This window comes from Lingula anatina, chromosome 10 (genome assembly GCF_051362555.1).
Source record: "Lingula anatina isolate TDL-2025a chromosome 10, LinAna3.0, whole genome shotgun sequence".
Lineage (NCBI taxonomy): Eukaryota > Metazoa > Brachiopoda > Lingulata > Lingulida > Lingulidae > Lingula > Lingula anatina.
In genome coordinates this window covers 16,975,705-17,000,770 of record NC_141776.1, presented here as the reverse complement: position 1 = coordinate 17,000,770, position 25,066 = coordinate 16,975,705, and the positions used below count along the sequence as shown (strand labels likewise).

The 25,066-nt window shown below is 38.7% G+C and overlaps 1 protein-coding gene across 1 annotated transcript in view; it reads left to right on the top strand.

Moving 5' to 3' along the window:
• LOC106177184 (uncharacterized) overlaps positions 1–25,066 on the top strand; it is a 53,502-nt gene extending 28,436 nt beyond the window's left edge. The window contains exons 6-40 of the mRNA XM_013559886.3: positions 1,942–2,004; positions 2,271–2,393; positions 4,630–4,665; positions 4,842–4,904; positions 5,492–5,692; positions 7,819–7,872; positions 8,151–8,213; positions 8,489–8,533; positions 8,758–8,874; positions 9,348–9,555; positions 10,586–10,885; positions 11,340–11,509; positions 11,885–11,969; positions 12,225–12,340; positions 12,603–12,780; positions 13,160–13,264; positions 13,572–13,661; positions 13,839–13,946; positions 14,233–14,346; positions 14,740–14,898; positions 15,486–15,656; positions 15,998–16,141; positions 16,339–16,473; positions 16,869–17,044; positions 17,450–17,513; positions 17,968–18,147; positions 18,457–18,564; positions 18,951–19,082; positions 19,401–19,706; positions 20,082–20,216; positions 20,799–20,951; positions 21,136–21,252; positions 21,613–21,804; positions 22,276–22,562; positions 23,011–25,066. Of these exons, the coding sequence (XP_013415340.2) occupies positions 1,942–2,004; positions 2,271–2,393; positions 4,630–4,665; positions 4,842–4,904; positions 5,492–5,692; positions 7,819–7,872; positions 8,151–8,213; positions 8,489–8,533; positions 8,758–8,874; positions 9,348–9,555; positions 10,586–10,885; positions 11,340–11,509; positions 11,885–11,969; positions 12,225–12,340; positions 12,603–12,780; positions 13,160–13,264; positions 13,572–13,661; positions 13,839–13,946; positions 14,233–14,346; positions 14,740–14,898; positions 15,486–15,656; positions 15,998–16,141; positions 16,339–16,473; positions 16,869–17,044; positions 17,450–17,513; positions 17,968–18,147; positions 18,457–18,564; positions 18,951–19,082; positions 19,401–19,706; positions 20,082–20,216; positions 20,799–20,951; positions 21,136–21,252; positions 21,613–21,804; positions 22,276–22,562; positions 23,011–23,268 (4,956 nt within the window). The 3' untranslated portion in view covers positions 23,269–25,066. The remainder of the gene's footprint in view (positions 1–1,941; positions 2,005–2,270; positions 2,394–4,629; positions 4,666–4,841; positions 4,905–5,491; positions 5,693–7,818; positions 7,873–8,150; positions 8,214–8,488; positions 8,534–8,757; positions 8,875–9,347; positions 9,556–10,585; positions 10,886–11,339; positions 11,510–11,884; positions 11,970–12,224; positions 12,341–12,602; positions 12,781–13,159; positions 13,265–13,571; positions 13,662–13,838; positions 13,947–14,232; positions 14,347–14,739; positions 14,899–15,485; positions 15,657–15,997; positions 16,142–16,338; positions 16,474–16,868; positions 17,045–17,449; positions 17,514–17,967; positions 18,148–18,456; positions 18,565–18,950; positions 19,083–19,400; positions 19,707–20,081; positions 20,217–20,798; positions 20,952–21,135; positions 21,253–21,612; positions 21,805–22,275; positions 22,563–23,010) is intronic.

Sequence of the window (25,066 nt, the reverse complement as noted above, 5' to 3'; positions counted from 1 at the left end):
AGGTTATCTTTAAGAAAAAGAAAAAAAACATAGGGTCACCAATCTTACTTTATGGCAAATTGACAAAATTTTACTCAAGGTTGAAGAAAAAGCTTGAAAAAGCCAAAAATGCCTGTTTTTCTGGAAATTTAAGTTAGCTGTGAGAAAAAAATTAGACTGGTGACCCTTTGTTTTTGTATTCTTTTAATTATCTTAACTACCTGATGTGACGTTATAATTATTTTAGTAAAGCTAATTTGTTGTTTAATTTTTATGAGTAATTACCGTATGTGCCTGCATACTTGTATAATGTAAATGAAGTGCGGGACTGTTATTAAGTGCGAGACTCGGGATAACATGATCTGATGCAACACGTGAGTGTGGACAGTGTGTAACACTTTTACAGTACAAAAACTGTACTTTATTAACAGTACTTTGTGAGGCCACACTATCAGGAGGATCGTTCAACAGACAAGGACATGGAAAACGGTGACATTGCGTCTTCAAAACACCACACTATCAGGAGGATCGTTCAACAGATAAGGACATGGAAAACGGTGACATTGCGTCTTCAAAACCCCACACTATCAGGAGGAACGTTTAACAGAAAAGGACTCGTAAAACTGTGACATTGCGTCTTCAAAACTTAACTGTCTACGAATCTGTTAGAATTTAACTGTATTTGACAAATGTTAAAGTTTATGCAACATGATAGGATTACATGTAGTTAGTGTATGTAGTGTATGTTCATTGTTTGTAATATATTATATTCATAGTTAAGTTACTAGTAGTTGTTGTTTGTGTTTTTTTATGTTCGGGCTGTTTTGGTCCGTTACACTGAGCATCAAACTGGTCCCGGTCCCGGGGTCTGGACCCCCCCCCCTTTTCTTCCGAAATTACCTTTTTTTGTAGGTAATTTTCCTAATTTCCCCCCCTTTTCAGATCTGAGTCTTTTTATTTCAAGAAATGCTTGATCATGGAGAACACCTTCAGCCATCAGGCAAATTTCAATCAAATATCCTGATAGCCTAATTGATATATCAACGTTAATTCAATTTTCAAATTCAACTTTATTTCAACATTGATTCAACATTGAGGTATTGATGGTTCAAGGTTGATTCAACCTTGATGGTTCAACGTTGAGTCAACTTTCATAGTCAACGTCATATCAACATAGTTTCAACGTTGACCGTCAACGTTGATTCAACATTGATACCTCAAGGTTGATTCAACCTTGATGGTTCAACGTTGAGTCAACTTTCATAGTCAACGTCATATCAACATAGTTTCAACGTTGACCGTCAACGTTGATTCAACATTGATACCTCAAGGTTGATTCAACCTTGATGGTTCAATGTTGAGTCAACTTTCATAGTCAACATCATATCAACATAGTTTCAACGTTGACCGTCAACCTTGATACCTCAATGTTGATTCAACCTTGATGGTTCAACGTTGAGTCAACTTTCATAGTCAACGTCATATCAACATAGTTTCAACGTTGATTCAACATTGATTCAATGTTGATTTGCCCGCTGGGATATATCGTTTTAAGTCAATGTGAGGGGTACAAGTAGAAACCTTGCTCAGCCTTCTTCATTCTGTGTAAATATCTTCCTGGTATTGTTGGACTATATAGAACTATATGGATATATTTGAGCACGTTTTTTTCTGAATATTAATAGACATTATGTCCTACAGTCTGTATTGAATTTTCCTTGACATAATGTTTTCTGTTTTAGATGTATCTTGTTTCTTTAAGTGTAAAGTTATTAACTGAACACCTGGATTGTTACTTTTGACTCAGATGTGTGTTAGACAGCAACATGTTTGGATTTCATGGTTAAGAATATACTCTAATATATTAGATGATTGAAAACTGCTGACTCCATTTATCTATTGGAACATGGAGAAATAACATGGGTGAGCAATGAAATCATATGTGTTTGTTCTGTATTTCAGGGTCTCCATGGTTCTCAGGGTCCAAGAGGAATTCCAGGGTTGGATGGTTGTAATGGCAGTATGGTAAGTATAAACAAACCCATGGCCAAATGGCTGCAAGGTAAAAATGTATGTGTGTCATGATGTCATCTGATGATCTGATTTCTGAAAATGACTTACCATAAAATTGAGACAAGTTCTTAAAAACACAATCATTGAAAAATATAAAGAATGAAAAGTTGTTTTAAAAGATTGTCATTCCTCAATAAAACAGCCTAATTCTCACACAAAACCGATAAGACAATTTACCACTTTATTCCATACACCTTAATATTAGTATCTTATGCTAGGGAGAGCCAGGTCTGCCTGGTCTTCCAGGAGATGTTGGCCCAGAGGGTCCACCAGGATTTCCAGGAGCCAGAGGACAGAAAGGTGAACCAGCCATAGTGGACAGGGGAATCAAAGGAGCTAAGGTATGTTGTCACTTCAGCAGTGCTTCTGTTATGTAACCCTTTTCAGGTCCACTGGTAAAGTTCTCTCTATTGGACTACTTGGAGATATTGACTGCATTCAGAACATTAGACTAACTGGTCAGCGGGTCAGATATGGCAACACACTAAAAAGATTGCCCTCTAATGCGCTATTAGACACTGAATAGATTCCAATGGGGAAGCATTTAAGTGGATCGGCCATATTTGACCTGCGGACTTGTTAGTCTGCTGTTGTGAATGGGGCAATTCACAGCTTACCAGCCTGGCGCTTATGTAAGGCTGTATTCACAACAGAGTTGATTTCTAAACTAAAAAATCTGTGGTTCAAATATTGCTGGCCCACTTGAAACCTAGCTGCATAATCCCTGTGGGGAATCTATTCAGTGTCCATTGGGGGGGTTTCAAGTGGGTTGGCCATATTTGATCAGGGGATCTGTTAGTCAGCTGATCAACATTGTTGTTGTGAATGCTCTCTGAAACAGTCAGCTTAACATGTTGAACAGATTTCTTATTTAGATGAAAATAAATCAGTCAGCAAAATGAGAAAAAAAGAAAAAAATGAAAGGGTGTGACTAATTTTTTTTACTATTTGACAGATCCAAGAAAAAGAAGTCATGCAAACATATTCTGTTACGGTATTTGTACATGTTAAAATGTCAGGGTGTCAGTGGTGAGACGTATCTATTAGAGGCTGGCATGCTGTTACAATGAGCCACTGAGCTTGAACTCGTATAGGATTACATTAGTTTGATAGGCAGCTTTGTCATTTCAAAGACCGTGATCAAACGTGTCTGTTACGATGATTTAGTGCATATTTTGCTTGTGTTTGGACCCATTCCTGTGCTGCCATATGCAAATGGACAATTTCCTTAAAATCAAAATGTGATTTGATTCAGATTTGGGGACACAAAGAAACTGAATATGTACCATCAGATTTTGAAGGTGCATTGAGTATGATGAATAATTAGCACCTGAAACAATTCTGATAAACTGGATGGGAGTTTTCCCCTATCAGTTGCTGTATATAAATATCATCTAGTTTTGTTTATCCTTTGGTTAAATTTGATGAAAATGGGCTTGAATTTAAGCCCCAGGTAACAGCTAATCTGTATTAAATCTTTCTTCATTCCGGCTCTGTACAAACTGGCTCAGAAAGTTATCAGGACAGAAGTCTACAATGTGCCTATTTCCAGTAGACAAAATCCAGTCAAATAGGGCACTAGTGATCATAAACTTAAATAATCTGAAGAATTTCCTTCAAAGTATTGATTACCGTTTTTCTGTCGGCTGTCAGTAATGGGAGTGTGGCCCTGAGAGAGATAATGCAATATTTCAAACTCCATTGCAGATAACAATCTTGTTTGTAAGCTATAAACATTCAGCACCTCCTATTCCAGAAAATTTGAATTGAAAAGATTTTATCGTTTTTTTAGGAACAAAAGATTGAGCTGATAGAATTTGATTCATTTTATTTCTGTGTGGGTGTCAACATTTAGTGGGCAAATGGACTGGACCCTTTAGAGATTAACCGATATACTGAGGAAATGAGAAGGAAATGAATTTGATTGAAAGATTTGTTTCCCATCTGGGTTATTTCTCTATACTGATATTTTCATTGGACTAACTCCACCATATGAATGTAGCGTTTGTTTGCCACTCTTGAACTGACCATACAGCGGAAATTTGTGAACTGCATTAGGTCTCATTAGGTCCAATCTACAGCAACTGATTTAGTTAGAGTTGATTATTTTATTAGACTTTCATTGATACATCCTAAGTTAGGTAATTATTAAAGAAAGCTTAAAGCCTGAACTGAAATATAATATGCTTGTGAAGGTCTTGAAAAAAATGAGTAGGAAATCAGAAATTGAGTTAAGCTGCCTTTAAGTTGTATATTATTATGCATTATATTTCACGAGGTCATTATAATTAATGTACCAGTACAGAATAACTTGAATGGAATATCTGATAAACATGAAGCTATAAAGAGTTCCACCATTAATTTTTTTTTTTTTTTTTTTTTTTTTTTTTTTTTTTTTTTTTTTTTTTTTTTTTGTAAAAAAAAGTTTTGATCCTAAAGTCTACAGCATAACAGTATACAGTATTTACAGAAGAAAAACAGAAGTAAAAAAAAAACATAGTACCTTCCTCTAATAACTTGGATCATAGGACTAGCAAGTCAGAGGCAACTTTTAGTATGTTTTCTTTGTAATTCCAGGGTGAACCAGGATACGATGGCCGACCTGGACCACCAGTAAGTCTCAGCCAGTTATTTAAACCATATTTATTTAGTTATTTATGGGAAAAAAATAAAAATATTTTTATTAATGAAATCACTGTCTTCTCTGCTGTGTTATTGGTGTCTTTACATATTATATAGCTTCCCCATTGCCAAAGATTTAACATGGTTTTGTGTTTTATTTTCTCTAGGGTGCTTCAGGATTAAATGGTTCCCCAGGTATGAAGGGAGAACAAGGACCACCAGGACCCCTGGTAAGCATTGTGTTAGGTGTGGTTGTGTTGTGAGTGACAGTGTGTTGGCTGAGACTTTACTGGTCTCTGTACAACCAGGACTCCAGGTAAGCATTGTGTTAGGTGTGGTTGTGTTGTGAGTGACAGTGTGTTGGCTGTGACTTTACTGGTCTCTGTACAACCAGGACTCCAGGTAAGCATTGTGTTAGGTGTTGTTGTGTTGTGAGTGACAGTGTGTTGGCTGTGACTTAACTGGTCTTTGTACAACCAAGACCCCGGGTAAGCATTGTGTTAGGTGTGATTGTGTTGTGAGTGACAGTGTGTTGGCTGTGACTTTACTGGTCTCTGTACAACCAAGACCCCGGGTAAGCATTGTGTTAGGTGTGGTTGTGTTGTGAGTGACAGTGTGTTGGCTGTGACTTTACTGGTCTCTGTATAACCAGGACCCCAGGTAAGCATTGTGTTAGGTGTGGTTGTGCTGTGAGTGACAGTTTTTTTAACAGTTCACACTTAACTTAAAAAGACCAATCATAAACCTTTGCCCTGCCTCCTCGTAAAACACAATGAGAAGTGGTCTGTTATCACAATGTTTTTCACTTTAACTCCAGGGTCCTCCAGGAGTGAGGGGGCCACAAGGTGATAAAGGTAACCCAGGTATAGGAAGACAGGGACAGCCAGGGTTACCTGGGCCAGCTGGTTCACGAGGTCCCAAGGGAGACCCCGGATCTTGTCCTTTCGTATCTGGTAATACCTCCATGGTAGTGCCCATAGTTGGACCAAAGGGAGAGGTGGGAATGAAGGGAATGAAGGTAGGAATCAGTTTCACTTTCATTTTGATTGAAGAGATGTTCATTAGTACGTTTTAGTTGAATAAGATGTGTAGTTTTTGGGAAGTCATTTTTGAAAGATATATTTTGGGAAGTTCTTTGGAATTTTAATGTATAATTTTATGTATGTGGAGCATGTACAATCTGAATGGACACAAACATGCACACACATACGTGCCATGTAACAAAACATGCACATATGCACAGTCACATGTTAAAACACTAAGAAAAAAAAAAGAAAAAAACTGTTAGAAGTAATGCATTACCTCCGTTTTTAGCCAATAACCTTGCACCCATCACAGGCAAGTGCAAAAAGAATTCCCCAAATTTGTAGAAAAATTTGAAAAACACATGGAAATCATAATCTTTTTAACAGATGGAAAGCAGTGGAACAGAAAATTGATTTTTGACAAAGAAGTGTGTAGAAATCCCTCGTGTGTTACATCATATTGTTCCCCATTGTTCTTGATCTGCTTGGGTGTTTATGTGACCTGGCTTGGCTGCTATTCTTGGATAGAAACCTAGGTTATACAAGCCCACCCACCTAAACTCAAGGGAAAAAGTTTTACATTGTTAAAACTCTTCACTGAACTATCAGTCATTTTCACAGAGGTAGATAAAGTGGAAAATGTCAGTAGACTAACTTGATTTATACTGATATTTTTTTATTTGCTTACTTTAAATAGGCAGTGTTCTGTATTATTTCTTTCTGTGTGTGTGTGTGTGTGTGTGTGTGTGTGTGTGTGTGTGTGGATGTGCCATGGTTATTGTGTAGGCATGGGTAATGAGATAGGTCACAGTTAAAAGTTTAGATCCAAGTTTTTCCATGCTGCCTCATATGCCCTGGCAGTTCACAGAGGTGGCAATTTTTCTTTTCATTTCTGAAGTAAGAAGATTTGCCTGTTTATTGATATATTAAATCTTGAGTTTTCCCCCTCTTAGAGATGGTACATATGACACAATCCCCCAGTCTGTTCTCTTCCCCTCCTGCATCTGTTTCCATACAGGTCTCTTGAGTTATGGGAGTTTCCTCATGGAAAGTATGTGTATATAAACTCAGTGATGATTGGCCACACATCATAGCTGGCACTGTATATACCAAGGTTATCATCTTCTTGTTAGTGGCATTTGAAATAAATTGAATTCATAAACACCTCACTTTATGTAGTCTACAGCATTGAACCTCTTCTCTATATATATTCTGTACATTCCTCGCCTTGTTTTCCCCTTTCTGAATGGATCTCATATTGAATGTTGAAAAAAGAAAACATCTGCACTAGCTCAAGAATATAATGGCCATATTGTATTGGCAAGCTAAAACATAGTCTTTATTTATCCAGAAAAAAAAGAGATACAATTTTGTGAGAATTCCCTCCCCCCTTTTCTCCATGCTATGGGGCACCTGTCTCACCGTTGGTTTACATTGGTCCTGACCCAACAAAATACAGCAGTCTATACAGTGTATTTCTCTGTTATGTCTGAGCTGGTTGCTTTAGGGAAACCTGCCATTATGTACACAGCAAGAGCTGGAGATATGTATACACACAGATCATTGAGTTTGTTTTAAAACAAAGGTGGATGTGAAATTAAAGCGGTGTTGAAATTGGACAGAACGAATGCCACCATCCTCCCACCAGTGTGGTCTGCCTCTGGTATTAAGTAGGTCCCATTGATGGGTTGATAGAGGATTTATTTTTAAATGACTGGGAATAAATTTACTTAAATATTTTGCATTATTGCATCTCAAAAAGTGTACTTGTTTCATTAAAAGATTTTGTGGCATTTTAAAGAAAGAAAAGTATACAAACATTTCAGCTTCTATAGTCAAGAATATATCTTTCCTCTTTCTGAACATTATTTAAAACCCCATTCTTTGAATCAGCGTTATTAAGAACTACTTATTACCATTTTCTAGATGTGATAGATTTTAAGACTGTTTGCAAATTATTATCCATGACACTTAAAAGTAAAAGACTCTTAAGGTGTACTTGCTGAAATAAAGGAAAGCAGTTAAACTTAAAAGGTACACAAACACAAAGCAGATGCATACAAATTGAATTATGGAGCATTACGGTGTGTTTTATACTGTGGAATATGTTTCTCTGTAGGGTGAGCCAGGACCTATAGGAAATGCAGGCTTTGATGGTGCCAGTGGACTACCTGTAAGTTGACTGCACTTCTTGACTCTGTGTAGAATCTTTTCATGAATGTAGTGAAGTTTATAACTAGATTCTGTTTTTTTGAGTTGACATATTAAATAATTAATTCATATATTTGGTTTTCATGCATATATTGGGCTTAATTTAGGTAGTTCAATTTTCTATTTACTGATGAAAGATATATTATAATGAGCATGATTTTAACATGCTTCATGCTCTGAATTGTTTGTTTTATCTTAAACTAAAAGAGTGGCCATTGATTGGATTGTGTGATATTCCAGGGTGTTCCAGGAACTATTGGTATGAAGGGAGAGAAGGGTGTCCCGGGACCAGCTGGACCTAGGGTAAACATTGACTTTTGAAATATATACACAGTATACTTTGTGTTACATATTTCAGAACTCGATATCTACATTGTTATAAGAAAAACTAATATAAAATTAATTAAAATTTTAAATCTCATTATCTGCATGATGCTAATTGAAAATAATGTCAATAATGCGGATGAATTTTGATGAAATGTGTTTTGATATGATATCTTATACAGTAAATATTATAGTTGTTTCTTTAGAAGCTGAATTAGGTATACTACTCAAATACTGCTTATGTTTATGAACAGGGTAAAGAAGGAGTGCCAGGATTAGCAGGACAGCCAGGATTCAAGGTAAGTATACCTCATTTTAATACAAAAATTAAAAAAAAAATGTATGTATACATCAAAGTTATGCAAATCTTTTTTCATTCAAAATTATAAAACCTATATTTTTAAAATGATCCAATGTATTTTTACTGTTTTAATCCTTTGAACTAATTTAAATTGTCACTAGAAAGTTTAAAATATATAATTTTATCACTTTTCATAAGCAATTTATTTATTATTATCCCCAGGGTGACCGGGGAGAGGATGGGTTCCCAGGGCGTCCAGGCCAGCCAGGATTGAAGGGAGATACCGGCCCCAGTGGCCCACGTGGCTATAAAGGAAACCAAGGACCCCCAGGTCCCCCTGTAAGTATTGAAGGTCTCCGGGTCAGAAGTTTGAAAGAGCTGTCGTTTTGGCCAGAAAAAGTCGATTATGAATCCAAATTTGATCAAGGTTTCTCAAGTTGGCTCAATTGAGAGGATGAATGGCCCACTTAAAAAAACTTTTAAAACTGCTAGCTACAGACCTGTATTGTCCAAGGACTTGAATTGGCAGTAGTTACTGGTTAATGGATGAAAATCATTAAATAATTTAGAAAAGTTAAAAGAAAATAAAATAGTATGATATATTTTAACTCTTTCCTTGAATTTGTTTGTTTTTCATTGTTTTATGTTCCTATTTTTTCTCTGTAATGCATACACCTTTTTCCTCTTAGAATATTTGGAAGAAAAGTAAGTCATCTGAATAAAAGTCAAACAATTTGAGAATAGTCCTTAGAATAAAACTCCAAAAAATCAACTCAATATGCAATATACACAGCAAGAAAACGTGATTTCAGGGCGGTAAAGGTAACTATGGGCCCCCAGGTCCCCCAGGCCCACAGGGCCCCAAGGGCCAACCAGGGCCTCCAGGACTGCCAGGTCTGGAAGGAGTCCCGGGAAACATTGGTATGAAAGGGGAGAGTGGAGGGCCAGGTCTGCCCGGACCCCCAGGACCACAGGGATTTGATGGACCCAAGGGAGAAAAGGGAGATAGAGGGCCTGGAGGTAAGATGTTATTGTCTCGTCTATAGTCCTGTTTTGATATACTATTGTAGCATTTGACTATTTGAAACAGTCTTTGGTTATGTATCTTTAAAATGTGGCACTGTGGAAGATCAAGTATGTGATGTCAAATTTGATCTCGAAATTTGACCTCTGCTATCACTCTTTACATCTAGATGAAAAAAAGGTGAAACAAAGTAAGGGAAGCATTATGAGAGATCAATCAAGGGTAGACTTACAGCAGGCAGGTTGTTACTCCAAACCACTGTCCATCAGCATTGCCTGTTGATTTTTACCTCCTTGAAGAAAAAACTCAGAAATACTGTGTGTGTAAAAATAAGAATTTCTCCCTTTAACACCTATCTTATCTGAATTAGTGTACCAGACCCTTGCACTTGACCATGCTCTCCCTTTCTCAGATGTCATGACCTTTCGTTTACCCCAAGTTGGAAAGAATTCTTTGAACTCGGATTTATGACATGGTCCAATACATCCATGTTTTATGATTGGTCATTTGGGTCCAGATTTCACCAGTCAAGACTATTAACATGGGGTTATGGCTTGTTAATGTCAAGTTTTTCTAAAACTGAAACACAGATGCTGGGAGAATATTTTATGGTGTGAAAAGTAAAACCTTTTGGTTTTGGTTTGTTTTATTATTCATAAAAACTTAATGGCATTTTGGAGAACTGAACTATTTTAAACTAACTTATTGGAACATCATACCACCCAGAAGTCGTCAAGTTTTCATTTTCCTTTCTACTTGTATTGGAAGAATATGTACCTACAGTATTGATTACAATGATATTTTTTTTCTCTCAAAAAGCTATATTAAATTATTTATTTGCTTCTTACATAAACAAAAAGCAGTATTTGAGGTAGCAAAGGCAATCAATAATCTTAACATAAAAAGTTGAATATAAAGTTTTTATAGAAAGTCTCCATTTTTCTTTCAACCAGAAAATTCACATCTGTCGATTTTAAGGACACATTTCTTTTAAATGGTCTCACCGTCTGACTGTCTTCCCCTCAGGTTTATCAGGTCGGGATGGTCTCCCTGGCACCCCAGGGCAGCCGGGATCCAAGGGAGAACCAGGGATGAAGGGAGAGCCAGGAGGGTCCATACGGGGACAACCAGGGCGGGATGGACTACCAGGACGCGAGGGACAGAAAGGTGACAAGGGAGAGAGGGGATTTAAAGGCAACCAAGGCCCCCCTGGTAACACACCTGAAGGGTTCAGGGGTCCCCAGGGTGACCGTGGTCAGAAAGGTCAGCCAGGAGATAGTGGACGCCCGGGTAGAGATGGACTGCCTGGAATACCTGGAGATAAAGGTGAGAGCTGCCAGAGAACAGCCTTCTCATTTTAGGTTCATAGAGTTAATTGTGAATTTTTTTCTTGCCAGTTGAAGTAAATTAGGTTGTTTGTGCAGATGGTAGCAGTGATTGTTGGATACCAAACTCCCATGATTTGTGTGTCTCCCATGTTAAAGAGATAATACCTTGCTGCAGAGCAAATTGAAAATTGATTAAGTACCATGCTTATAATAGAGCAGTCCAAAAGAATTTGTTGATTGTATTGGAATCAGTATATTAAGATAGCCTACAAATTCATTAGCACACTGGTTATATGATATTATGTCAAATAACAGTCAAAATTTTATAAGACTTTTTATTTCAGTTTTTATTAATGTCATTGTGATACGTCGTCAGTTTTCTCATATCATGTCTTACAAGTCAATGAAATAATTGAAAACATGGAACTAATTGAAAACCATTCCTTCCCCAGGTGAAAGAGGCGGGATATGTGTCCCAGGGTTCAAGGGTGAGAAGGGGGGCCCAGGGTTGGATGGTCTGCCAGGTCTACCAGGAGAGAGAGGACCTCAGGGAGACCCTGGGGTGGCTGGAGACAGAGGAGACGATGGTTCACCAGGCCTGCCTGGGTTACAGGGAAATCCAGTGAGTATGCTCCACTTTTTGGCCTCTTTTTCAAAAGGATCTTGAACTCCCCCCCCCTCAAAAAAATATTAATAATAAGAGGAAAGGAAAGAAAAGGAAGATAGCAAAACGAAAAGCAAAACCTAAGGCACAGTGAGAAGTAGTCATGAAAGCAAACTGATGACCTGTTTGACAAAAAGAATAAAAATTTAAAGCATAAGGTGATTATTGTGGATTGTAATACATTCTGCATCTTGTTTTGAAAGATGAAACCATCTCAAATGTTAAACGGTGAAATTTGTGTCAACCCATGCATGTTTTAAGTCTGTATCAAGTCGTGATCCCAAGCAGCGTCTCACACATTTGGACAATCCCCAGTGATATTTATGTTTTCAGGGAGCCCCAGGTTTGGATGGTCGACCAGGAGATGTTGGACCTAAAGGTGACTCTGCTGTAGCCATTACTGTCCCAGGCCCTCAAGGTAAATATGCACAAATGTATTTCTTCAGTGGCACTTTTAAATAGAAGATGGAATAGGGAATACCTTTTTCAAAAGTTGGTTGATAAAATGGAAGCTAAATATGACACAAAATCTTTCGCTCAACATGAAAACTTGCAGCACATGTTTGCTGTGTGCGAGAGTGCGGCCTTGTGTATTTTACATGGACATTGCAGTCTGTTCCTTAAAACCTAATACACACTTTAACTACCAACTGTATTTCACTCCTTTTACCAGGTCAGAAAGGCGAGCCAGGACCAGCAGGACCAGAGGGGCGTGTGGGTGCACCTGGTAACAGAGGGCAGCCAGGGGTACCTGGGAGAAATGGGCTACCTGGCATGAAGGGAGACCCCGTAAGTGTATTCAGCATAGTAGTTTACAGTGATTGCTTGCTATTTCAAACACTTACCTTAGTTATTCCAGTGCATTTTCCTTTGAGATATATGATTATTGAAAGAGAAATATGTGCAATTACTTTCTTATCTCACCTGCTTTACATAACTTCTTAATAACTAAAGGTGAAACATGCCTCTTTCCTATTATTTCTAGCCTTTCTGTTTTCTTTTTCGTTCTGAACTTAAACCCTGCTTAATGGTGAATTCTTTGTCACCCTAGGGTCCACCAGGTCCATTTGGCTTGGACGGGCGTCCAGGAGGACCAGGGGTGCCAGGCCAGCAGGGACCTAAGGGAGAACCTGGGTTTGGCCTCCCTGGCCAGAAGGGAGACAGGGGTAGAGACGGTGGTAAAGGAAACGCTGGGTTACCTGGACAGAAGGGAGCAAAGGGAGAAGCAGGTGAAGTTATGATTGCATGCTTTAAGCTTAGATATAAGTGGAGTTGATTGATACCAATGTGACATGCCCAGACTGTGCTGTGCTCAAACTGTAACTCTGTGAATGTTTTGTTCTGGTTATGAGTGAAGTGACAGAAATTTATGTCAAAAGTGGGTTCCGTTGCTCTTTTTTTAACAAGATTAGGACAAGAGTCACTTGTTCTAACTAGCGTTAGAACTTAGAACAACTTACGCAAACTTTCTTCTGTTAAAGAAATCAAAATATTTGATTTTCTTTCATTGAAATATTTAACCATATGAATGTATGAAGAGCTTAGTTAAAGAATATATTATACAGTGGCATTACACACTAGGTCTTTATTCCTCATCTGTTAATACAGGTCCAGCTAATATAGTGACCAAGGGTGAGCGTGGATTCCCGGGTCTCCCCGGACCCCAGGGACCCAAGGGATTTGATGGACTGCCAGGACGCAATGGGGCACCAGGTAAAGATATATCCACTATTATATATCAAATCAATTTTAATTTAAAGTGTTGAATTGGGAATGAGCAATTAGGAAAATCAAAACAAATGTAAAAGATAAAGGCAGATCTAAGCACTGATTTCACAGATGAAGAAACTCCAGGTAGACATCAAAATATATGAGGTTAACAAGAAGTTGATACTATATGCTGATTGAAAAAAAAATTAAAAACACATAATGTACTACTTCAAACCAATGTTCTGTGTGCATTACTCATATCTGACACAGTGCTGGCTGACCTCCATACTACACTGTACCTCATTTCCAGGTGAGAAGGGCCAGCCAGGACTTGATGGGCAGCCAGGACCCAAGGGTAACGCTGGGCTGCCAGGTCTGCCAGGAGATCCAGGACCCAGAGGTAATGGAACAGGGGGAAGAAGGGAGATAAATTTGGCATAAATGTTAACTCTAGAAAGCTGTACAATATTTTGTAATATGATAAATTGTGGAAAGCTTTTGGTACTTCTTTCAGAATACTGTTCTGCAATCTTTAACTGTTGATATCTTAATATGATATATTATATGCTGTATATAGGATTAACTGGACAGCGTGGAGAGAAAGGAGATTCAGGACTTCCAGGACTACCAGGATCAGCAGGCCAGAAAGGAGATCGAGGATTCACAGGACTCACTGGGCCAAAAGGTAACACTTGACTGAACCCATTTCTTTTGCCTCTCGTTTTGACAGACTATCCTGCAATGGATTTTGCTCTGGAATTATGACAATTATTCAAAAAAACTTCAGGAAAATGCTTTTGTGTTTAAAACTGGTATTTCAGAACTTATCCTTACAATTTAAATTCTGCAATCATGAAACAAATTTTATTCAGCATAAATATTTTTACTTTTTGTCTTGGATCAAACAATTTATTTTGTCAAGAATTTAGGTGTAATTATGACATGCTAACTGCATTTGTGTGTGTCTGTAGGTGAGCAGGGTCCTGCTGGTCCAGTCAGCCAGTGTATTAAGGGAGAGCCTGGTCTGCCAGGACAGCCAGGAGGTCCAGGTGACCAGGGCTTAATGGGATTCCCAGGGATGGATGGTAAGTAGTTCAACTGGGGTTATGCCATTGACTGTACACAGTAGACAAAGTATTACCAGGTCTAGAGAATGTTTCTATCTTCATAGTTGTTTCAGTTGCCACTTAATTTATGGGATTCCCTTCCCAGGGATGGATGGTAAATTAAGAAGTTCATTGGAATGTGCAACATTGAATGTAGTAGTCAATGTATTACCACATACTGTTTCAATATTCATAGTCTGTGTCATTTGCTAATTTATGGATGGATCTTCTTGTTGTGAATGCCTTAATATATATTTTTCATGTACTTTTATTTCTTAATACTGTATTCAGGATACTGTGTAATTTCTGTGCTGCTGTGACAAATAAATACATTTTCTATGGAAATTCAATATTCCATAACCACTATTCCAGGTCAGCCAGGTTTGCCAGGTGCCCCGGGTCCTAAAGGAGACCGTGGTATAGATGGCCTGCCAGGCGATTCTCTGGCCGGGGTGAAGGGTGAACCGGGTCGTCCAGGAGAACCAGGACTCAGAGGACAGCCTGGGGCTAATGGACTGGATGGACTGCCAGGTATTTATACATGTGTACCCATACAGAAATGTTCCATAGGGTCCCAAAGGACATGTTTCCTACAGGATGCCCTGTAGGATGTCAGATAGGATTTCTGTAGAGTCCTAGGGAGTCCTAAAGTACTTCCTATTAGAAATGTTTTTAAAGGAAGATAAATATTTTATTTATTAATGTGAGCAGAGGGTGTAAAAATGTACAATTGTTATTATACTTTATATGCAGTGAAATAAACGATATCTTATATTGCCACTTTTCACTCAAGCCAGTGACTGTTACCTTGTAACTCAAAATATGTGCATACTCAGTAGTGGTAGTTTATGTCATAGCAAGTGGAATTTACTTTCCTAAAAATGAGCATTTAGTTTGGCTCAATTGAACATAAATGTTTATTAAAGTAAAATCTGTGTTTTATATTTAATTGGTGAGCGGTCTTGTTCTGTTGTATCGATGTTCTTATAAAGTGCATTAGGATATTGTTGATAAAGTCACCCTCAGTTTCAAGCCTAACATAATGGATAACAATCAACAGTTTAGTATTATAATAGTTTAAACTTTCTAATAATTATTTTATGCTATTTCAACTTGAGGTGCTGCTGGACCAAAAGGTGAGGCCGGTCTTCCTGGTCTACCAGGTCAACCCGGCCGAGATGGACCTAAAGGGGATGTTGGACCTCCGGGACTCCCTGGTCTACCGGGACTGGAGGGTCCAGCTGGACAACCAGGCAGACCTGGGGCAGACGGACTACCTGGAGGACCAGGTGAGACAGGAGGGAATGAATGAGAGAATGAGTGAATAAAGGAATGAATGAATGAATAAATTAGACAATGAGTGAATAAAGGAATAAATGAATAAATATGTGAATAAATGTGAGAATGAATAAATGAATGAATAAATGAATGAATAAGTGTGTGAATAATTGAAAGAATGATTGAGAGAATGAATGGATAGATGGAAGGGTGGATGAAATGTGCAAATAAATGAATGAATAAGAGAATGAGTGGGAGAATTAAAGAATGTGTGAATAATTGAGAGAATGGATAGATGTATAAATGAATAGATAAAACAGATGTGATTACTATGTGCATTATCTTCTACCAGGTCCCAAAGGTGCTATGGGCATGTTAGGATTCCCAGGAGCTGACGGCCCCCCAGGACCTCCAGGACCCTCAGGACTACCAGGAATGAAGGGAGCCGTAGGAGGACCAGGGTTGCCAGGGTTACCAGGCCTGGACGGACCTAGAGGTATGACACACAGAGCTACCTTCACCTGTATTTGATTACTGTTCACCTGTATGAAGTGGGAAATATCACTGTACATATTTCTTTTTGACCAGAAGGGGATTACGTATAAACACTGGAACAGAAGTGAGCAAATATCCAATAATTAATAAAGAAATCATTAAATACTTTAAAAAGGATGAGTACATCTCTCTTTTTAGGACCAAAAGGTGGCCCTGGTTTTGACGGCAACCCTGGGGCTAAGGGTCAGCCTGGACAACCAGGATTTCCAGGTTCAAAGGGAGATGCAGGGTTACCTGGACAACCAGGTCTCCCAGGAGACAGGGGCAACCCAGGTATGTACTCTGATTAGTTATTTCCGTGGCAACAGTTACTTCAAGATGGCTGTCAATATGACAAGAAGCCATATATATAATCACAGTGCAGGTCTGAGTTTTTGAGATACATTACTTTGTAATGGTATAAACAGATATTTGACCATGCTTGGATATTTGTAGGACATTTTGCGGAGTAGGAGATCACACTGATTGTTATAAATCATTGTCAAAATGTAAGTTCAAGCTCTAGAAACATTTTGTACCGAACAATACTTACAAATTAACGTTTAATTTGCAATAATTGTTTTATCAACACATGTAGAACAGATTGTCACCTAATTAGACACTCAGTGCATCAGAATATGTATAGTTTATAAGAATTTTTCACTGGATGGTCATTGTTATACCCCCAGGTCTGCCAGGTGTCCCAGGACCAAAGGGCAATGCAGGAGAGCCAGGTATTGGTCTACCTGGACAGAGAGGTTTACCTGGTGACCCTGGTTTGGATGGTTTACCTGGACAGAATGGTCCACCTGGCCCAAAGGGTGGAGATGGTCTACCAGGCTTCCCTGGCATGAAGGGAGACAGGGTAAGTAAGGAGGTCTTCGGCCCTTCTTGTATCACATGGGGTTCCTTTGTGCTTCACATCACTTTGGTAGTTGACAACTTAATAGCCTGGCTATTATGTACTGTAGTCATCTAAATGGAATTACGATCAAGATGAGTTTTGATCAGTAATGACAGTCCGAAGTGAACTTATGAAAGGGAGTAAAGCAGAAAAGTGAGGAGCATTTGGTGAAAAGAGCCATTTATATTCACTAGTCAAGAAGAGTTCTCAAGTCTGGTATTTCAAATAATGAAGTTGTGATAGTAAATTCTAACAATTTCTCAACTTTTATATTGTATCATACTGTTTGTCAATTTACATCAAATTTTTATATCATATTTTGACATTCTCAAGTGAAATGTCTGCACTGTTTTTCTGTCCTTCCAGGGCTTAAATGGACTCCCAGGCAGCCCTGGACAACCTGGGGCTGATGGACTGCCAGGAATGAAAGGTGAGCAGATAAACTATAGTTATAAATGTAATGAATGAATCCACATAGAAATCAAATGAAGAAACATTTCTCCTATGGCTATGATTGAAGATGTGTGCAAGTCTGCTTATGGGTTGCACATATGGCTGCTAGAAAAATCAAGGGAATGATCGATCAGGGTTTTAATGTTGTCTTACGTTTGCCGACATGGGGGTGCTAGTGCTCCCTTAACATCTGAAATAACCTCTTCAAATGCTGCATATACTGCAGATGTTGTTGTAAAAAATGTACAAATAAGCTTTAACTCACAAAATTGCTTGTTTTTCTACAAGCTGGATTTTCAGATAGAAAATTTTCATATTACACTTATTTGTTAGCTAACCAAGCCTTGTAAAGACTAAAGATCATAGATGCCTAGAGTTTTTTTGCATGGTGTAGGTTTTTACAATGATTAAAACCATTGGTCAATTTTTAGGTGACCGTGGTCAGTCAGGCCTGCCAGGTCCCCCAGGACAGAAGGGTGAGGTGGGACCAGCAGGGCCCTCAGGTTTCCCTGGAGCCAAGGGTAATGCGGGACAACCAGGACAACCTGGCCTAGAGGGAGCTCAGGGACCACCGGGAGAGGACGGACTGCCTGGACAACCCGGACAACCAGGTAAAAACCCAAGTTACAGGGAAATAAAGTTGATTCACTAAGTTCTTGAGTAAACTTATCATATAAATGTGTCATCTTTCTTGCAATTTTGTTGATGTTTTCTCTTAAGTGTCAAACTTGAGTTTCATACATAATGCATATTAATAAATGCGCTCTTTTCAAACAAGCTATTTGCCACAAACATGGTGATATATTGCAAGAACTGCACAATAATTACTGGCAAGCTTGTATTTAGTGCAGGAATGGGGTAACACACTACTTGCATGTATAAAATTGAATTATTGAGTGAAAGCTACATTTCCTACACAGGTCGAGACGGTCCCAAAGGTGACCGTGGCTTACCTGGCCTAGAGGGTAGACCAGGTACCCCAGGGGCCAAGGGAGACTCTGGACTGCCAGGGCTACCTGGTAACCCAGGTAAGTGGAGTGTGTAATGTGGGTATGTGTTTGTGTGTGTGTGGGGGGGGGGGGGAAGGGTGTTATCATTACTACTCCTAATTATGCACAACAAAACGGATGATAAATTTCACTCACGAAACAGCTGATGGTTTTCACTGAACCTCTTGTGTAGAATATCATTCTGGAATGTTTTGTTGAGTCATAAATCAATTTAACAGTATGGCTATGCCTTTAATGCCTGCACACTTTGCAATAGACTCTACCTGTAATATTCAACCAAAATTTAATAGCAAAAGGAGGATGATTAGATTAAGATTAGATTAGATTTTGATATTTACAGTGGAGAATAGATCACATTGTTTTCTCAGTGTCTGATTCATGGATTGTTATGTATTTGTTACCAGGTGCCAAGGGAGAGTCTGGATTCCCAGGATTGAATGGAAGGCCTGGACCTAAGGGAGAGAAAGGCTTCACAGGACAGAGGGGACTTCCGGGACAACCTGGTGATCCTGGGCGGGACTCTGTGGGACTGAAAGGTTTGTCTTCTGCTTAGAATGAGACTAGCAAATCACTTCAAACTGTACACTATTGCACATATATTGGTCATCCAGTAATCTCACTTCTAACTCCATTATCCATTAAGATTTTTTCTGTTTAGACGTGTACTTTCTATACATACCTTGCTTCTTATTAATAGACCCATACTTCATTATAAGATGTATACTCCCTGTAGAGAACTCACTTCCTATTAAGACCTATTCTTCCTGTATTAAAACCTATGCTTCCCTATTAAGATCTTATATTTTCTGTATTAAAACCTATACTCCCTATAAAAACCTTGCATTATGTTCTAGGTGAGGCAGGCCTTCCAGGTCTCCCAGGACTGGATGGTCCATCAGGTCCCAAGGGAGAGGCGGGACGCCCAGGTCTGGATGGCCTCCCAGGGATGAAAGGGACCCCAGGGAGGGATGGACTGCCAGGACCTCAAGGGGAGAAGGGAGAGCCTGGGCTGAGAGGCAGTGATGGTCTGCCGGGACAGCCGGGACTGGAGGGACCCCCAGGTCTGACTGGGTTACCAGGACCTAAGGGAGAGGCCGGCAACCCGGGACTGCCAGGTTTTGATGGTCTGCCAGGACAACCAGGTCCACAGGGACTGCCAGGTGAGTGGTTCAAATAGTTAACTGGCGCTGTTACAGTAACAGTACGTAGGACCAGGACTCTTTTGGCCCTAGATAGAGGCCCAAAGCTGGCATTCTTGCTTAGGGAGAGAGGAGCATGTCTGTTATGAAAAGTCACCAAATAAAATTTTAGGAGACCTTTGGTCTAAAATAATCTGCATTACTGTGATCTGCATTGTATTTGTTATCAACTGACGAGACATCAGTGTACTTGCAAGTCTTTTGTTTCTTTATCAATTTGCTTATTAATCACCAAAAAATAAGCGTAGGTGTTAACCATGTTGTACAAGTACATATATTTAAATGACCAGTATGAGATGATGTACTAATTTGTGTACTGTGTATTTATCACCACAGGAAGAGATGGTCAGCCAGGTGCAAAGGGAGAAAGTGGTCAACCTGGAGGGAATGGTTTACCTGGATTACCTGGGATGCCAGGACCCAAGGGTGATATTGGCCCAGGAGGAAGAAATGGACTTCCTGGATTACCAGGTAATATAGCCTTTGCCATTATCTGTTGGCTGCTGGACCTTATGAAATGTTGATTTGCAGTGCTTGATAAAGTATGTTAATTATAAAGATCAGATTGTTGTTGGTGATTGACCCTGAGCAAGCGTTTTGATGTTTGTGGAACATATACATCGTTCAGCCTTCTTAAAGAGACTTGGTATATTTTCTGCACTAAGACCCCATTCCCATAGATTTTAGATCGATCTATCCCTGTGGGGAGTCTCACTAGATTACTGTCAGCTTGATGGGCTTAAGTGTCTGTCCCACTTACTAAAAGCTGTAAGGGGGTAATTAACTATGGTGCGCGCTTGGCTGACTGCAATTTAGCGTGAACCCCAAGGGAGTTAGGTCGATCTAAATCTAAATCCCTAAATCGATCTAAATCTCTGGGAATACACCCTAAGACAATTAGTATTCCATACATAAATATGAATTTTATGAATAATTTCCACATTATATATGTGCTTTCCTCATGCAGTGATCAGTATCACAGTGAAATGATAAATGTGTTATAACCTAGAGCCAGTATAGCCATGACACACATGGTCTGTTCTATGCTTCCAGGTGCCCAGGGACCCCCAGGTTTCAAGGGAGAGCCGGGTCAGGCAGGACCACAGCCTCTGAGGGGAGACAAGGGAGAGCCAGGTCAGAGAGGGCTGGATGGTCTCCCTGGAATGAAGGGAGAGAGGGGACCAAGTGGTCTACCTGGACTACCAGGTAAGTTGTTTGGATATGGTGTCATCATAAATGAATATTTTGAAAATGTTTTCTGGAAGAAACTGACAGTAGATTAATATTTAGGTGTTTCTTTAGTTCTTCTGGGAAGGAACTTTTCATTTCTAATTACTATTTCATTAGTTACAGTAGATTAACATTAAATATCTCTCTCTTCTGTTTTTAGGTCCCAAGGGCGCATTTGGTTTGACAGGAGACAGAGGCTTGCCAGGACTCCCAGGAGCAGAAGGACGTCCAGGAGAAAGAGGACTACCAGGTTCTCCGGGTCTACCAGGATTGCCAGGTAGGATAGAAAATATCTGATCTCCACATACTGAAGAAAATCACCAGGTTAATATGATCTTAAAGAATTTTTAGATAGATCATTTAAATGCAGTTTCTGGCTTGATGAAATCTCTGGTTTTGGTCTGTACTGTTCTGTTTGTAGTCATAATCATAAATTGTCAAGTTGAGATGGGTAGTACAGAGGTAGAGCTACCCAAATTAAATGTATATTAAGGTGACTTGTGGCACAGAGATAGAGACTTAATTTGGACAGCACAGCTACTTTCTTGTTTAAAATACTCTATTGCCAATTTATCCAGAAATGTTGTGGTAAAGGGATTTGTTCATAATGTATCATGTCCCACGTCTTTGTTCCTAGGTGACATTGGTCCCCCAGGACCTAAAGGAGATTTGGGCCCCCCTGGACAAACCCTGCCCACTGGCTATCTCCTGGTCAAGCACAGTCAGAGCACTAACATCCCCAAGTGCCCCTTTGGCAACACTCAGTTGTGGGAGGGGTACAGTTTATTGTATATTGAAGGCAATGAGAGGGCCCACAACCAGGATTTAGGTTTGTTTGTTTGTTTGTTTGTTTGTTTGTTTGTTTGTTTGTTTGTTTGTTTTGACACTTAACTTTGACATACAAGTAGGTTCTGAAAAATGAATTGATTTCTGACTGCCTTGCACGTACTTTGTTATTTAAGGTAAGATAAAGTAAGGTGTATTCATGCAACAGCCAAGTAATTAATGTTGTGAACTGAGGACAGACAAGAAAAACAATGTCCAATTTACTTCTGGTAGTATCAGAGGCTGAAATGCAAGGTGAACAGATATAACAATGTCCCGTTCTTAGATTATATGATAAGTAATATTTTCCACTCGCAAGTTTTCCTAGTTCATCTTCCATTCTCCTCTAAGCATGTAGCATATTAACCCCACATGATTAACCATCATTGTGCAGTCATATCAGTATCAGTGACACCTACCTTTCCAAGCCCAATGCAAATATCACAAATATCACGCTGAACTTTTCCACTTCCAGGTTTTGCAGGCTCGTGTCTGCAGAGATTCAGCACCATGCCCTTCCTGTTCTGTAACATCAACAACGTGTGCAATTACGCCAGCAGAAACGACAAGTCCTACTGGCTGTCCACCAACGCCCCCATCCCAATGATGCCTGTGATGGAGGATGACATCAGGCCCTACATCAGCAGGTGTGTTGTATGTGATGCACCCACCAATGTGATAGCTGTCCACAGCCAGGATTTGAACGTGCCAAGGTGCCCTCAGGGATGGAGCGAACTTTGGATTGGGTATAGCTTTGCAATGGTAAGTTGAATGATGTAGTAGCTAGCAGGTGCAACAGAGTTTGTTGAAATTTAATTGTCTTACTTTAATGGTTTTTGTTTAAATGATAATCATATCATAGAAATGAATTTTAATTGTATATTTTGATTAATATAAAAACATAACCATCAGGGTCTTGTTTCACCAATGCTGGATAGCACTTTCCAATGTATAGCACTGTCTGCTAGATATAATTGTCATCCTCTGCAAAGCTGTCCTGAGGATAACAGTCATTTTAACCGTTTGATAGAAATATCAGAGACAAAAAAGTATCCAGCATTTGGGAAACATCACTTTTATCCCACTCGAGAACTGCCTAAGAGGATATAAATTATCAGTTGAATAGTGGTATCCAGTATTGATGAAACTGAGCCCATGTTAAGCTGCCGTGTCATCAAACATTTGACCTTTGACCTTAAAACTTTTCCAGCACACGGCAGCAGGAGCCGAAGGTGGCGGCCAGAGTCTGATCAGTCCCGGCAGCTGTCTCGAGGACTTCCGTGCAACACCCTTCATCGAGTGTAATGGTGCAAGAGGCACTTGTCATTATTTCGCTAACAAATTCAGTTTCTGGCTGACAACTATAGATACTCAGTCTCAGTTCTCTGATCCACAACCGCAAACTCTCAAAGCTGGCAATTTACGAAGCCGGGTCAGCCGATGTGCAGTCTGTCAGAGGAATCCATAGGGATAACAACATTCACCTACTTCTGCATTTATATATTTTCAAGTTTTTGAAATCCTTTTTTTTTTTTCTAATACAGTGAGGATATTAGAAACTGGTTTAAGAATAGGCAAAAATACTCATTTTGTACAATGGATTTTTAAAAGGCATATGATAGTGTATTTTCTAATAGATTTAACCACATGTAGCATTTGTAGAATTTAGTATTATAGAATATACCCCATATACAGGTTCAGTGTATTTTATACATAAGGCTTCATGTAGAAATAAAATATTACTGTTTTCATGTTTTAAAGCCAGTTTAGATAATAAACTTAAGGTGCTGTGTTATTCAAGCATATTGCTCAAGTTCAAACTTCTTAAACTATCAAACTCTGTGAAAATCCCTCCAACTGATTGGGAGCAGAGTTACACACATGAGGTCCCCATTATACAGAGTTAGAAGTAATCTTGCAATATTAGGTTCAAGTGTTCAAGATATAATGTATTTTATTCCTGGAGTTGTTTTGTTTTGTTTAACTTAACAAAGCCAGGCCACGCTTACACAAAAACTTACCCAAGCAGTATTCTTACTCTGCAGTCAGTCAGTTGACACTTTATCACTGCCCAGATCACAGCTAAGGTCAAGGCGAAGGTCAGGTGAAGTTGGAAGTTTTTTTTTATTTCCAAGTTTTGGAAAAAAATGTTAATGAAAAACTGCTTGGCACTTGTGATACCTCAGGAATTTTAATGTTATTGAAGCTGATTGTGTTTTTTTCTGGAGGTTAATCTGCATGGCAAAAGAAAGAGCATGACTTTAACATTTGACCTTGTCCTATGACCTTGTGTGTGATGGGTCGTTCAAGGTCACCTTGCACCATCCAACTTTGTATATAAATGTTGTTAATCACTTAATTCTCATAATGAAGATGTTCACACAGCAGCTGCCTTTCCCAGATTGCCTTCTTTGTAATATGAATGTATATTTTATATTTAACTCACTTTTGCATGATGATGTATAGTTATTTTAGGGAATACATAATTAAGTGCTTGAATGAAATGCAGTCATATTTACATTACTCTTATACATTTTCTAGTCATACCAAAAATTTAGGAGTGCCTTTTTTCTTTTTGCAATTAAGTTTTTGTTAAAAGGTAAAAATTATGAAAGAATATCATCCAAGTACTGTTATAATGATGTGATGATTATTATGTGGTTTAAGGTTGTATATAAAAAGTGTTTAGCAAAATGCTTGTTTATACTCGTGATAGATGTGTCAAGGCAAAATTGTTCATAGGAATCTAATACAAGAACAATCACTAGTATAACACAGATATCCATACCCCATTAGGATACTTCTATGATTACTTTTTTTCTTAAGTTTTTTCAGATGATCTAGCCAATATATTAATCAATACTGTTGGTTTTTAAGTTAATAATATAACCTCATGGCATAAAAAACTGAAGATATAAATAAAGTTGATTGTGTGGATTCACAATGAAAATTTGTTTGGGAAAAAGATTATAAAAATTCTTTTAAGTGAATAGATTCCAAAAAAATTGGAAAAACATACTTATATTAAACCACATTAGTTAGCACTTCTCAGTAATGATAATAACTATGCAATATTCGTAACAAGAGAACTATTTTATCTTGTTAGATATGTGGTTAATTTTCCAACAGCCTATCACTGCCATTTGTTGGACACTAAAGAATACTGAAGGTGGGGCTAATGCCAAGAAGAGACATATCTGTGTTGAAGCATGTACATTTGTAGAATCCTGATGAAGCTACAATAAATGTTGACTTTCACACAGACA